General features: G+C 35.4%; 2 protein-coding genes across 4 annotated transcripts; one reads left to right on the forward strand and one right to left on the reverse strand.

Annotated features, from left to right (window-relative positions):
- The first annotated feature begins 647 nt into the window (after window positions 1-647).
- Window positions 648-10,315, forward strand: LOC132304495 (cysteine--tRNA ligase, chloroplastic/mitochondrial). Of its 3 annotated transcripts, none has more exons than XM_059802194.1 (9): window positions 648-1,260; window positions 1,876-1,939; window positions 4,397-4,558; window positions 6,601-6,771; window positions 7,494-7,775; window positions 7,914-8,039; window positions 8,208-8,411; window positions 8,856-8,957; window positions 9,774-10,315. In XM_059802194.1, exons 1-9 carry the CDS (start codon window positions 860-862, stop codon window positions 9,990-9,992), a joined length of 1,731 nt encoding a protein of 576 aa, XP_059658177.1. In that variant the 5' UTR covers window positions 648-859; the 3' UTR covers window positions 9,993-10,315. The 3 variants fall into 3 exon arrangements, with proteins under 3 accessions (XP_059658177.1, XP_059658180.1, XP_059658179.1); XM_059802197.1 differs by having other exon boundaries at window positions 1,122-1,260; window positions 1,872-1,939; window positions 4,364-4,558; XM_059802196.1 differs by having other exon boundaries at window positions 1,122-1,260; window positions 1,872-1,939.
- Window positions 10,316-11,880: 1,565 nt separating this feature from the next.
- LOC132304497 (uncharacterized) lies at window positions 11,881-14,043 on the reverse strand. The gene is made up of 3 exons (XM_059802199.1): window positions 13,674-14,043; window positions 12,616-12,671; window positions 11,881-12,519 (listed from the first exon to the last, which is right to left on the reverse strand). The coding sequence occupies exons 1-3, from the start codon at window positions 13,791-13,793 to the stop codon at window positions 12,102-12,104; spliced, it is 594 nt and encodes a 197-aa protein (XP_059658182.1). The 5' UTR covers window positions 13,794-14,043; the 3' UTR covers window positions 11,881-12,101.
- Window positions 14,044-14,995: the final 952 nt, after the last annotated feature.

The raw sequence follows: 14,995 nt of genomic DNA on the forward strand, positions 1-14,995 counted from the left end.
TAAACTCATTTATATCCATTATAACTCAAACTTGTAACGCTCTCGTTGTGGTCAGACCATGTTGCCTGCCTAGAGTGTCACACCCGGACATATCCGGCCAAGGGTGCTTAGCGTGGTACCAGATCAAGGACTAGATTTGACTTGAATACAAGTGTAACAGGTCGGGTGTTTCGCGATTTAATTCAAAAGCTTAAGCTAATACTTTAGGTTAACACCTGACCTATTTATATTTTATACTCATCACACTTCTCATCCGAATTCAATGTGGGACAAAGTCTCTTTGTACCAACTATACTACCATCTAATCCATCAACAACTCTAAATTCTAAGTTGTTAAGTTATTAATAAAATATAGAGCAAATTATATAACTTTCCTTAAAATTTGGCATGCTCAATAACACTTCCAACGGTTTTATTTTCATCATAGTTGTCCACCAAATTTTATAAAATGATAATTTTGTTTTTCTCTCTTGTATTAAATGTAATAAAATATATTATTATAGTATAAGAACGTTATTGGCTTTTTACTTTCTAAGTCACTTACTTTGCTCTAAAATCTACAATTTCCCCAAAATAAACAATTTCACCCTTTCAGCATAATAATAATAAATAAATAAATAATATTTTTACTGATGTAATTTGAATATCATTTAAAATAATAAATTTTATTTCTCACTGCAAATATCGAAGATTTATGAAAGAAGGGGTAAAAAAAAAAAGAAAAAAAAAGAAAATGAAAAAGGAAACGCAAGACACTGGCGAGTTGAGCGCGAAACGAAACAAGAGAGTAGAAGATAACGTTGAGCACTCTAATTTCTGACTGCAGAAAGCTTCGAGAGAGAGTGAGAATAGGCTCCAAATGGGTACTCTTCTCAAGTGCTACAAACCCTTGATTCTAATTCGTCGTCCGTCTCTATTCTCTTTTCTCCCACAAAGGCCGTTTCACATCCACCATCGCAGACTCTTCATCGTCAACAACAGTACCAGTAGTACTACTAGGGTTTGTTGTTCCAGTTCAGTGGGGCAATCTCAGGCTTCGATCCATGAGAGAAGTTGTAGAGACATTGACGGTCATAAACCGGAGCACAAATCTTCTTCCTCTTCAGAGCTATGGTTGTACAATACAATGAGCAAACAAAAGGAATTGTTTAAGCCAAAGGTTCAGGGTAAAGTCGGCATGTATGTGTGCGGCGTCACCGCCTACGATCTCAGCCACATCGGCCATGCTCGTGTCTATGTTTGCTTCGACGTCCTTTACAGGTTTCCCCAATTCTCTCTCTCTCTCTCTCTCTCTCTCTCTCTCTCTATAGCATAGTAGGATCTACCATGTGTTAACTGTTATTTTTTTTTTTTTCTCTAAATGTAGAGGAGTTGATCTTCATGAATGATAATTTTAGGATTTCAAAGATTGTAGGTGTTTATCACGTAACAAAAAAAGGAGAAAATTGACAAAGGCTGTGAATTGAGAACCAGAAGAAGATATGCATGTGATATACTTAACACCATTCAGCATTTAATTTTTAACAAATGAATCGATTATTCAATTAAACGTGTTTGATAACACAATTTGAATATCATTTAAAGAAATAAGTGCCACTTAAAATGTAGTAAATTTGTATAATGCTAAACACTTAAAATCTGAAAAAAAAAAAAAAAAAAGTATAATTTTTTTTTCCCTCTCAATTTGCAGTTACCACTTAAAACTTCAGCTCTTGAAAATTTCAATTTTATCAAACAACACCTTCGTCTAGTTCAGACTTTTATTTTCTTAATTTATTTTATTTGTTTTTTCATGCTTACCATAACCAGATGTTGTTGCATAATTGGCGTTTTGGAATTAATTGGCTTTTTTGGTTTTGTTTTTGAATTAGGCAGATACCTTAAGCACTTGGGATATGAAGTGAATTATGTACGCAATTTCACTGATGTTGATGACAAGGTCAGTTGAACTGCTCCACCAACAAAGCTGAAATTATGAATGCAGCAAAATTCTTTCTTTTGTGTTTTATGTACTGAATGATTGGTAAAACTCTGGAATTTATAAACTTTGTGATTATCATTAATTTTGTAATAATGTGTCAGATTTTTCTATTCAATTTATTAATGAAGTTCTAAATGTGTAATTCTTTGCATTCAGGATATGATCTAATTCCTTGCATGGATACTATTTTAAGCTTGAGATTGGTTGTTGACAATAATTCAAGTGGTTTTAACTTTTGTATGGGGCTGAATGGGGGAGTGTTTGAGACAGTAAATTGTTTGCATGTACGTGGGGTCCTTTGGGAGTGAATATAAACTTTAGGATTGTGCAAATTAAGTAGCGAAGAGGCTATAATCTCCAAATCAGTAATTTCTTAATGTTTTCCATAGATTTGTTTTTTAGGTGGTGGGTGGTGGGTTAAGGTATTTACCGGATATTATGAAATGAAAATTGCCAAAAATTCTATTGGAATCTATGTTGCATTGTATCTTTCAAATGCATGAAATACCTGTGTTGGATATATATGTGTATGATATATACGTCCGACATGTTTGGTTGTTCATTCACCTAATAAAAAAAAATAAAAAAGTCTTGTAATCTATGATTTGTTTAAAAGAAATGTAAATTTACCAATTCCAAACAAGTAATATATTCTCAGTTATAAGGTGGACTGTGGACATTAATTAGATAAAAAAATAACTGACATTTATTAGAACAATCAAAACTCAAAAAGTTCAGGAATAATGCCACAGTATCACAAATTATGATGAATTACCATATACCGATTTATTCCAAATTACTATAGATTAGCACTATTTATTTTATAGAGTGCCTAACGAAGCAATCACAAATTTTGTTAACGAAATTAATTACACACGCATATAAACTAACTAATTCAAAAAATGCAACAAGAATACCAACTAACTCAAATGCACCAACATATAAACTAATTCGGCCCACTCAACCAGCCCAAACAGTACGCACAAACAGATACACACACACACATATCTAAAATCCTGGTAGGCTAGATATATAAATGTGATATACAAATGCACATCAATCCATAAACTTAATGTTTACTGCATATAGTATGTATATATATTTTTGCATGTTTATGTAAATTAGTGTGTGAGTATCATTAATATATATGTATCTATATGTTAAAAGAGGAAAATTTATCTCCGGAAAGACCATCAGTGAAGCGATTGTGTGTGATATGATAAGAGGACAGGAAATCTGCAGTTATAAGTCACCGACGTAGTGTCTTAAACTGTGGTTCATATGCTTATTTTTTGATCTTCAATGGAAAGTTTCCCAAGATTTTTTTTAAATCTCTGTACAAGCTGTACAAGATCTATGGTATATGTGATATACTTTAAGGTTTGTCATAGGAATAGGTCTTATACAATGAAGTGAAAAACTGATCAAGAGGGAAATTGATGAGATGTTTGAAATAGGGATCACTGGAGGAAGTAATTAGCCCCAAAGAGAAATCTTCTTGGAACCAATGGTCTACAATCTTCTTCTTTTTGGCCCCAAAGATCATTTGATCGTTAATGAGGGATGAGAGAGAGAGAGAGAGAGTGTGTGTGTTTGATCAACTTGGAAAGAAAGACAAAAGACAAAAATGACTGATATTTTACACAAAATGACTAGTCACTGAGGCTCAAACCTGCACCTTATTCATAGCAGCTCGAGTTTTTTCCATTACATTGAGATATGATCCCCACATTTATTCCAGACTAAAATTTAAAATGATCATATTTATTAAAATTTCCTTCACTGCTTATTAGCTTTTGCCTTAATGTAGGAGAAGATACGAGGGATCCATTGAGTAATGGAAATAGTTTGAAAAACTTCAACTCAGCAATTTTTTTTTGCATTAGTTGATTAGAAAGATTAAAACTGAATCATTGAGCCAATCCTAAATGTACTTTTAAGGGGTTTTTGTTATGTTTGATATAAGTTTAGCCTTGTACATATTGTCTTATCAAAGTAAATTTTGCTGGCTTGGAAGTCAGAACATAAATAGCATTTGAAGTTCATGCTTCAATTCTGTAACTATTGCGAATGTGACTGTTCCACTGTAAAATATTTTTCTTATTAAAATGCCCTTGTCCTATGCATGTTGTTTCTTCATTCAAACTCTCCAGAAACTTGGATGTTCTGGTCCACAACGTCTTCTGTTTGCCTCCCACTCTTTGAATCTTCAGTGTTTGCAAAAAGGGGTTATCTTAAACAGCATTTCTTAGTTACATGGCATTGATTGCAAATATTTTGACTTCGATGGTGTGGTTAATAAATTTGTTGTAGGGGTTTGTTGTTATTACGCTGCATGACTTGGATGCCAGGTACCAACTGCTTGTTATATATGGATGACAGGATAGCTGAGTCTGCAATTTTCAAATTCTGTAGATTATTGCCAGAGCAAATGAATTGGGGGCTGATCCAATTAGTTTGAGCAGACGCTATTGTGATGAGTTTCATCAGGATATGGTGCATCTTCACTGCCTGCCTCCTTCTGTGGAACCTCGTGTCTCTGAGCACATGCCCCAAATTATCAGTATGATTGAGCAGGTACATTACTGATCCATTTATCTCATTTTCCTTGTGCTACTGGACCTTGATTTTGGCGGTAAAGCATTGGGGTGGAAATAGGTCTTATGTTGAATCTTTCCTTCCAAACACAAAGAAAAGGATCTGATGTTCATGTTTTCATTAGTTGCAAAGAACTATTTCTTACACCTTGCAGCTTAGACACTGCTGTAGAGGACATCGACTTATGTTGTGGTGTGTTTGAGCTGCCATTTTTATTGGGTGGATTGTCCTCCTCACACTCCCCAGAACTCTTACTAGAAATCGATTTTGTTGAAATATTTAGCACGATATCATACAAGGTTTATCATTATCGAGCAAAAGTTTGTGTTTTTTTTTTTTTTTTCCATGCTCTTTATATTTATCACGGTTACTTAATAAAAGAAAAAAGAACAAAGACTCATGGTGAATAACTGCTTTTCAGTGGTTGAAGTGACGACCTAATAGTTTCAGCAGGCCTCAATTTATAAAGTATGATTGATTGAAATTTCCTTTGTAACCTTGAAGTTTTAATCTTATGGTGAAGAATAAAGCCTGTTCCAACAGATAGTATTTACTGCAGTGGCAGTATTGACTTGTAATAGGCATGGTTTTTTCTGTTGCGTTTTACTTGTAGAAGATACTTGAGATTCAAAAAGGAGCAGGCTCTTTGATTTTATAATATTGGTGAAGAACTCCCATTTGCCCCTATGAGCACTTGAACCCTCACCTTCAGCTTTGGGAGGTTGAGGAGATACCAGTACGCTACAGCCCTTGGTATATTGAATGAATTTTTTAGTGCGTTTTTCTTTATCAATTACTGCAATCAGGACCATGAGCTGAGTAGATTGAAGTCCAGTGTAATAAGTCCTTAAAGCAAAGCTTTTGACTAGAAAATATCTCTTTTCTTTTTCAAAAAGAGAGAGGGAGGGGATTGGTAAAATATATACCGATATTTACGGGAATTCTCTGATATCCTGGCATTTTAAAAGTATGATTATCCATTAAGAGCATACTAATGTAAGAACTTAGGAGCAGTCATAAGTAGTTTACTTCTAGTTGTCTACCTTCAGTATTCCATTCTTACATTCTAATTATTAAACTCAAGTCATTGATATGATATTAAATACTACACTACTGGGCCATTGGCCCAAGTGGTATAACCTCTTTCCCCCAAAGAGGAGGTGAGGGTTCGAGCCCCATAGTGGGCTTTTAGGGTGTTTGTGTAATTACCTAACAAAAAAAGAAAAGAAAAGAAAATAAAAAAAAGAAAATGGTGAAGTACCACATGAGGGTCATTCGACTCTTATCTCATTAATCTTTATTATACACACACACACTTTTGAGTTCGTCTTTTTCTTGAATCATAACATTAGTATATAAGAAGCTGGTTGATTCCTGGAAAAATGTAGTATATAAGGAATCGAGGCTCGGAATATACCAAGACTTCCAAAGTTCACAAAAGAAAGTAGGTAACAGAAAAAAGCACGCCAAAGAAAGAAATCTTAGGTGAAGCAAAGAGTTGTGAGATGGATAGCTCAAACATTTTAAAATTATCTTCAAGCTATAAGACCATTAATACTTGCCAGACCAGAAAAGCTATAAGACATCTCAAAATTTGAAATTCTCCTATTTACTTTCCTTCCTGAGCAACCTTTTGAATTATATTTTTCTTCCCATTGCCATACTTGCACAATGACCCATTCACTAATTAAGCATCAAACTCTATTAATTGAATAGATTCCAGGCAATGAGACATTGCACGTAAGTTTGTAAGCCAAAGAACAATTGAAAAGTAGATGATCCACAATATAAGTATTTATTCTGGGCATGTGAATCTTTAGAGTGGTCTCCTGGTTTGGTTGACTTGGTTGCTTATGTCCCCAGTTAGGCAACTTGGTACTTGTACATCTTTTAGTTAATTTCTGATATTTTTATGATTTGGAAAGTTGAAAGTTGGACTTCAAGAAACGCTCCAAGATGGGTTTTGTCAGATTAACTAAAATATGGAGTTTTTTGACCTCTTGTATTTGCTTAATTGGCAGATTCTTGACAAAGGGTACGCCTACAGACTTGATGGGGATGTATACTTCTCAGTGGAAAAAATTTCAGAATACGGACAATTATCAGGGAGAAAATTAGAAGATAATCGAGCAGGCGAGCGGGTGGCAGTGGACACTAGGAAGAAAAATCCAGCCGATTTTGCTTTATGGAAAGTAAGTGTTGTAACTAATAATGCAAATGCACCTACATCAGCTATGTGCATCATGAAAGTGTTTGGACTCGCAAAACCTGATCTTACATGTGAACATCCCCATTTCTTTTTCACCAAAATTTTAGCAGTTCATAATTAATTTAAAGTCATGGAACATGTTTTGACCGGTTATTTAGGGTCATCTTTAATTATTCTGTTTCACTTGAGAATTTTGGTTGACTTAGAGCCAGCTGTTGGCAGTTCAACATCCTAAGAACAAGCCTAGATGTAAAGTTTCAAATTCCGTTGAAAGGAAAGAGAGCTAGTCTTTAAAGTATGGCTTTATCCTGCTCTCATTTATGATTAAGCAAACCTATGGACTTTTTAATCATACTCATTATACTAGGTTCTAAGGTAAGCAACACATTGTTATGTGTTTCTCATTAGCGTTCTGTTTACGACAAATATCCATATTCTAGTCTTCTAGGTAAGGCAGATTTTTGATGGAAAAGTACATGTGAATTGTCACTGCTGTTTGTTTTCAAAATTTGGATGGCCCTCGATTAATTCCCTTATAATATCATCGATGTGTGTAAGTCCAATTGGTTTAACATCTATGTTACTGTGAGGTGCATCAGGCTGCTATTTAGTTGCAAGATAGCAAAGAACTAAATTCTCTTGGCCAACAAAGTTGGTTTCCAGTGAAGTATTAGATTTACAGAAGTTTGTTAATTTTTCTTGCAGTCTGCAAAGCAAGGAGAGCCCTTTTGGGAGAGTCCCTGGGGTCCTGGGAGACCTGGATGGCATATTGAATGCAGTGCCATGAGTGCTGCTTATTTAGGTTACTCTTTTGACATACATGGTGGAGGGATGGATCTTATTTTTCCCCACCATGAAAATGAAATTGCTCAGAGTTGTGCAGCATGTGACCAGAGTAATATAAGCTACTGGATACACAATGGATTTGTCACTATTGACTCTCAGAAAATGTCCAAATCACTGGGAAACTTCTTCACAATTCGGCAGGTAAAGGAATTTCGTATGGGTTTATTTATTAGTTTGTCTGTTATGCTACCTGATTTATGATTTTGTTTTTAGTATATATATATATATTTTAGTTTCAACTTTTGGCTTGATCCTTCTTATAATTACATTTTTGCTCAGGTTATAGAGCTATATCATCCACTAGCTTTGAGACTTTTCTTGATTGGGACACACTATCGGTCTCCAATAAACTACTCTGATGTACAGCTTGAAAGTGCATCTGACCGTGTTTTTTACATGTATCAGGTATTGGAAAAATTGCTCTTCACTTTTACTATTAGTCTTTATCAGTGAGTTGAACAACATTGTGGAATATTCGCCCAAAATTCTAGGAATTAAAGAATTCTTTAGCGAATAACATTGGAGGCGCATTAGCTATTATTTTGTGATTGATTGACTTTCAATTGGTTGCAGACCTTACAAGACTGTGAAGATGTTCTGAGCCAGCATGATGAAGCAAATTTGAAGCGCTCCATTCCTCCGGATACCATGGATTGCATTAATAAATTTCACAATGAAGTTTTGACTTCAATGTTGGATGATCTTCACACTCCTGTTGTTTTGGCTGCCCTGTCTGATCCTTTGAAAACCGTTAATGATTTGCTTCATACTCGCAAGGTATTAGGTTATAAATATTTTTTGCAGACATGAATACGTGCAGATTTATTAGGATCGTTATATCTTTGTTATGTGGTATATTATTTGTCCCAGTACCCCAGCCCCCACCTGGTGTGTGATTAGCTCCTAGATTGCTGCTCAGTTTGGGTATGGTTCGTTCGACACTATAACCAAGTTGAGGGTGCAGAGCATCAATTAGTGGTAGTCCATGCCAGAAGTCCAACAATGAATACCACAAGAGAACTGGATCAATTTTAAACTAGTGGATAGGGTCTCAGTTTGGACACACCTAAGTTGTGCCCCCTGCTGGTTGCTGCAATTTTTTTTAATTGACTTTGGAAATTTAGTCTCTTGGTTTTAATCAGAAATGTTCATTTTAATCTCTTCAACCCTGCACTACCAACTTTTATCTTCTTGAAATATATGACTGGATGTTCTGTGCAGGGGAAGAAGAAAGAATTGCGAATAGAATCACTTGCAGCTCTAGAAAACACAATAAAAAATGTTCTGATTATTCTAGGACTCATGCCAGCAAGTTACTCTGAGGTATTTAACTTGTTTTAAATTTTCTTATTTAATCCATAATGATATATTTCTGAGATTACCATACCATATGTGTACAATTCTAGCATTTAAGTTCATAAGATGTATATTACTTGAAAATGACATGAATTATTTCACGTTATTATGAAATCCACATATTACTTCAGGTAGTTTTAATTCCTCATTTCTATTGACATGTTTTGTGTCCTTCGATAAAATTAGTTCATGATTCTCCATAACCAACTCCGTTAATCCGACTGTCCTTACAAACCCTTGGACTGCTGATTAGCAAACTTTTGAAGCCTTGTGGAGTTTGTTTTTTCAAAATACTGAAGTAGAAAAAGCCTATTTTGGCACTACCTATGTGAATAAATTGAGTGGCTCACCATGTTAAGAGCGTCAAGTGGGGCTGCAAATGACCGCAGCACACGTTGGAAGGGTTTTTCATCTCAACTCTTCTTACCTTTTAATTACAAAAGCCAATTCAATTTTTTTTATATATTTTATGTATGTTATAAGTACCATTTAATTTTGTCGAGAAAGAGGTCAACACAAATCGGTAGATAGACGTCCCAAAAATATTATTAAACTCGAAGTCAAATTTAAAGTAAACTATTAAGAGCCAAAACCTATTCTGTGTTTGGATGTTCCAATAACAATTAATTTAACAAGCTCCAATGGGTTTTTATACTGGACTTGAAGATCATCTAGTGCAACCCACTTTTAATTCCTAAAAATGGGATATCCTGGATAATAAATCTAGAACTCTATATCATGATCTTATAGTTTGTCATCACTTCGAAGCTTTTCATATTTCAGGCTCTGCAGCAGTTGAGGGACATGGCATTGAAACGTGCTAAGTTGACTGAAGAACAAGTTCTTCAAAAAATTGAAGAAAGGACCACGGCAAGAAAGAACAAAGAGTACGAGAAATCAGATACAATTAGGAAAGATTTGGCTGCTGCGGGAATTGCTCTCATGGACAGCCCAGAAGGTACAACTTGGAGACCAGCTGTTCCACTTGCCTTGCAAGAATAATAGGTTTTAAGAACGTGAATGGGCGGGCAGTTTTCATCGTAATTTAGCAGTCTCTTACTGTATTAAACAGTCCAGACAATTTATTCTCGCAAAGAAAATTTAAAATGTGAGGTAAATTCGCTGGGTGCGGTTTGTTTATATGCAGTTTGAGTGGACATAGAAGAGTAAATGGGTTGAAAATTTAGTTGACACATGGTGAAATGTTTGGTCAGGCTATGTTACAGTTTTTATTTTACCCCTTTTTTCTATTGAGATTATACACTTAATTTTTTCTTGTCTTATTCTTTATTGGTAATTTTTTCTTCTCTTGTTCTTGTAAGTGATTGATTTTCTTTGTTTTTTGTTTTTTTGGGGTGATATTTTAGACAACTAATGACGAGAACACTGAATTGACCCTGAAAGTATGATCGTTAGTGAACAAATTTCCCCAAAGAAACTTGAGATATTGAAATATAGGAGTGGATGAACCCTAATATTCACGTATATGCACAATCTGTTCATTAATTCACAGAGTTGGCAGTTGGCAATTGGTTGGTCTCCGGCCATCTTCAAGAACTAATTAAAATTTGAAATCTATCAAAGAAGTTGAGAGATGAAATTATGAATGACAAAGACAAGCCGTGTATGTCTCCTATAATGATCACACCCAGACAACTGGAGAGATTGGCCTTGATTGCCTAGGAAGCTAGGTCTTGACGAACTCAGAGACAATTGGTTGGGATTGGTGGGTAGGGCATTTTCTCATTGTCTTCAGGTCCTGTTTGGTCCAGATTCAGGTATGCCAACAGAACGCTCCTTACAGTGGACTGAACAGATAATAGTGGGTTGTATGAAGATTCCAGGTTAGATGTTATGCACTGTTGGAGGATCCATTACCATAACAGAGGAACTGCATGTACTAAAGTAGAATCATTTTGTTTATTTTTTTCTTTTCGTTCTTGCTGTCAAGTTATTATTGTCACTGTCTCTTAATTTTTCTTTTTTCACCTTTCTTTGTTTCTCAGAAGGTCCTCGTCATTGACACTTGTGTTTCGTATATTTTCTGTCTGCGTGAGAGAGCCGTCCTCTCCATGTGAGATGCAAGAGGATTTGTTTTTGTTATGCATTATTGACGAAAGACCTTATAGCAGAATGTTGGATTTTCGTTCCATTCACAATGTACTTGTAGAGACTTAAATCCTCAACCTCTCTCTTTGAAAGTAGAGGAGATACTAGGAACACATGCCCTTATGAACTAATATATGGCTCAACATATTCTAAAATATATATTCTTGTCGCCTGTTCTCTTAAAGCTCACTACTATGCCATGTGAACCTATTTACCCTTCTCCTGTCCACTCCATTTATTCTACCTTGGAAAGAAAAAGAATGAAAATTCGTTCTACATCTTGATTTATGGAATGGTCATTTTATTCCTTAGTTATTTTTTTTTTATAAAATAAGAAATTACATTCCCAAAAATATGCTTACGTTCCAAGTCCAAAAGTCACTGCCCCAAAAATATGCTTACGTTCCAAGTTCAAAAATCACTGCCACCGTCACTGCCGCCACCACAATTGTTGCTGCCTACCTCCACCACCACCGCCATCACCATCACCATCACCGCCACCTCCATTGCCTTACACCACCACCGCCTTCCACCATGACCGCCGCCACCCTATACTACTAGCATCGCCTTCCACCACCACCCTACACCATTGTCAGCCTTCCACTTACACCACTACCGCCACCACCGCGCCGATGCCTTTCAATTTATCATTGATATTTCGTATTTTGGAGAATTCAATTTAAAATAATGCCATTCTAGGTTTCAATTTTGGACAAAAAAATTATAAAAAATAAGTAATGTCATTCCATTCCTACTTTTTTTAATATTTGCAACCAAATAATAAGATGAGAATAACCATTTCATTTCTTCGTTTTAAACGCAGCTTACTATGATAAAAAAAACAGAGCTTTAAAAGTAGAGATACTAAACAGGGTTCGTCTACAACAACCAAGTACTGCAAACTTTTCTACGTCATAAAAAAATATCTGAATCCTGCCCCCTCTCATCCTAGGGACTAACCCAAAAGACAAAACATGACATAAGAAAAGAAAAAAAGTACTCTCATTTTCTCTTCTTAGCAGGTGGCTGGGGAATCTCTTCATCTTCCTCTTCCTCTTCATCCTCCTCTTCTTCCTCAGCACATTTTCTCTTCTTAACAAGTGGCTGAGGAATCTCTTCATCCTCATCTTCCTCTTCATCCTCCTCTTCTTCCTCATCATCTTCATCGTCGTCATCCTCATCTTCATCGTCGTCATCCTCGCTTCCACCATCACCATTGGCCACAGGCACATCCTCAGGATCCCCTTCATCCTCATCATTTCCCTCTTTGCCAGGCAAATCATCCTCCTCACTACCATCATCATCATCATCCTGATCTTCTTCACCATCATCGTCATCCTCGTCATCATCCTCTGTTTCGCTGCCATCTTTGTTCTCAGGGCCAGGCTTCTTCATAGTGTTAATTTCAGCTAATGAAACCCTGCAAAAAATTCAGTACTCTAATTGTATTCATTCCCCCTCTTGCAATTGAAGCAACAAGAATGGGTGTTATACCAAATGAAATTATGTCACTGACCTTTCAATTTTTTCAGGCTCCCATAGGAAATCAATACCATTCGGAAATTTTCCCATCTGAAACAAACCAAACACATCCTGAATAAAAGGTAACAAAGAAAAGTACTCATCTAAAATGCACATATTTGTAGACAATGAATAAGAAAGTATAGGAGACGTAGAACAACAGCGAGAGAACCATATTAGATGGCAAATGCACATCAAAACATATCAATAAGTGACGGAACAGTTTTGACACAAGGTGCATTGTTTACAGCATATATGTAAATTCGAAAAGGTTAACATAAATGATTTGCAACAGCTACTTCGATAATAAGAAACCACCCCGGAAGCACACGCATTCAAATTATTCCAGACCATTAAACTAGATTTGTTTGAACCCAAAAAAATCCACATGTGCTTCATGGATCGTAAGCAATTTAGATGGTGATACATCAACATCCCTGAGTTGTAATTGGGGTAAAATCTAAAGTTGCAAATTTACCAACTGCCAAATGCTAGGAAAAAAAACCAAAATATGTATCATACCATATTGTTCAGTATTTAAGCACTATGCTTCTAGGAATCACTTCATCACTACACAAGCCCAAAATAATAAATGCATAATATATATATTTTTCGTTTTTTGTTTCTTTTTTCTTTCCCAAAAAGCCAATTGCATAACTTAATAAGAAACAGAACAATTCATAGAGAGAGCCTCAAAGCTGTACACTTTTGGGGCAATCTAATTACTGAGGAAGATAAACTTATCATACCCTAAACCCCAAATCCACCTAATGTACAAGAAATATACTCAAGTTGCCATAAATAAATAATAATACCCACAAAAAACAAAAAATCCAACAGCAATTCTGGATAAGTAATTAAGCCAAAAAAAAAAAAAAAAGCATAATAAAACCAATTCGATAAAGAAAAAAAAAAAAAAAATTTCCCCACAATACAAGTAACACTTTTACAAGGACGAAGTCAAACGTAATAATAATGAATTCACGACAAAAGTAAGTAATCGAAACAATTACGAAACCAAAGAAAGAGAAAAGTATGCGGTTGCGTTATTACCATGAAGAGAAGGCAAGCAAGAGATTTAGCAGCAACAATGGCAGTCTCAGCCACAACAGCTTCTATGACAGAAGACACAAACCTATCCAAAAGAACAACATCACGGGACAAGCACTCCATCTCCACTAAGTACAACAACAACAACAAAGCCTAGAGAGAGAAAGAACCAAGCTTTAGAGAGAGAAAGGGAAGAGAAGCCCTAAAATAAGAGAGACAAAATCAGAGGAAGAAAGAGTGAGATTCCACAAAAACCCTAGAGAGGGTTTCCAATTTGGGAAGGTTTTATCCACTTCCTACTTTATTGGTCCTCTCTCTCTTTCGTCTCCCACTGGGAAAATACTACTAGTAAATCCTAATTGCAGCAACACGCACTATAGTGCGAGTGTGACGCTCAAAATCTAAGATTCAATAATAGCAAGTGTGTTGATAGTATAGTGTCACAGGTGGCTGTTATTGGAAGGTGACGGCACAATCAAACGTTCGTATTTTTTATTTTATTTTAGTCAAACGTTCGTATTTTTTATTTTATTTTATTCTAGTGATATGATTGAGTCAAGTTTTGGCTGTGATATTGCAAGGTGACTCTTGCAAGTATCTTAATACTCGTAATATTTTTAATTATGATTAGCATACAGACCTTCCAGATGGCTTTCTATTTGAGAGATCGTGCCCATTCATTCATTCCACGTCTAATGCAACAACTTTGCCTTCAATATATCTCATTTTGTTATAATATTAGGGATAATTACACTAATCTTCTCTGAAATTTCATCAATTTACACTAAACTCTCTTCGTATTTTTTAAATTACAGTGACCTTCCCTATCAGAGCTTTTAGATAGATGGCGTTAATAGTTCTATCGAAATTACTTTTTGGCAGATCCATTTTTGGGACAAGAAGAGAAACCCATTTCAGTTTGAGAGAGAATGGCGGTGGTGAAGGTCCTGGTTGTGGTAGTGCCGTGGTGCAGTCCTTGCCTTTGCTGTTGCTTCGCCTGTAGTTCCTAAAATATTTGACCCTTTTGTGCTTGTTGCATTGTCAATTTAAAATTGAATTAAAGATTTTAAATTATTAAATTAAAAACTTAGCACATTCAAGATGTAAGTTATTAAGTTAGGTGGTGTTTGATAAAATTAAAAATTAAGTATGGAAACTTTTAATAACTGAATTTTAAGTGTTAGATTGAATTGAATTATCAAGAAAAAGACTTTATTTCCTTTTTCTTTTTCTTTTTTCGGAAGGTAACAAGACCTTATTCTTGAGTTGCAATATTGTTCTTGTTACTGCAACACTTTCAACTTGGATGGAATTGAACTATACAA

This window comes from Cornus florida, unplaced genomic scaffold (genome assembly GCF_030987335.1).
Source record: "Cornus florida cultivar Cherokee Brave unplaced genomic scaffold, ASM3098733v1 CherokeeBrave_3.0.0_Hap2_Chr04, whole genome shotgun sequence".
NCBI lineage: Eukaryota > Viridiplantae > Streptophyta > Magnoliopsida > Cornales > Cornaceae > Cornus > Cornus florida.

What these genes read in the sequence shown, in the direction of transcription:
- LOC132304495 (XM_059802194.1), top strand. Translation starts at nt 860, where the DNA reads ATGGGTACTCTTCTCAAGTGCTACAAACCCTTGATTCTAATTCGTCGT. An exon ending in TTATCAGTATGATTGAGCAG is followed by an intron (nt 4,559 to 6,600) that starts GTACATTACTGA and finishes CTTAATTGGCAG; the next exon opens with ATTCTTGACAAAGGGTACGC. An exon ending in ACTTCTTCACAATTCGGCAG is followed by an intron (nt 7,776 to 7,913) that starts GTAAAGGAATTT and finishes ATTTTTGCTCAG; the next exon opens with GTTATAGAGCTATATCATCC.
- LOC132304497 (XM_059802199.1), bottom strand. Translation starts at nt 13,793, where the DNA reads ATGGAGTGCTTGTCCCGTGATGTTGTTCTTTTGGATAGGTTTGTGTCT. An exon ending in TTGCTTGCCTTCTCTTCATG is followed by an intron (nt 12,672 to 13,673) that starts GTAATAACGCAA and finishes GGTTTGTTTCAG; the next exon opens with ATGGGAAAATTTCCGAATGG. An exon ending in GAGCCTGAAAAAATTGAAAG is followed by an intron (nt 12,520 to 12,615) that starts GTCAGTGACATA and finishes AATTTTTTGCAG; the next exon opens with GGTTTCATTAGCTGAAATTA.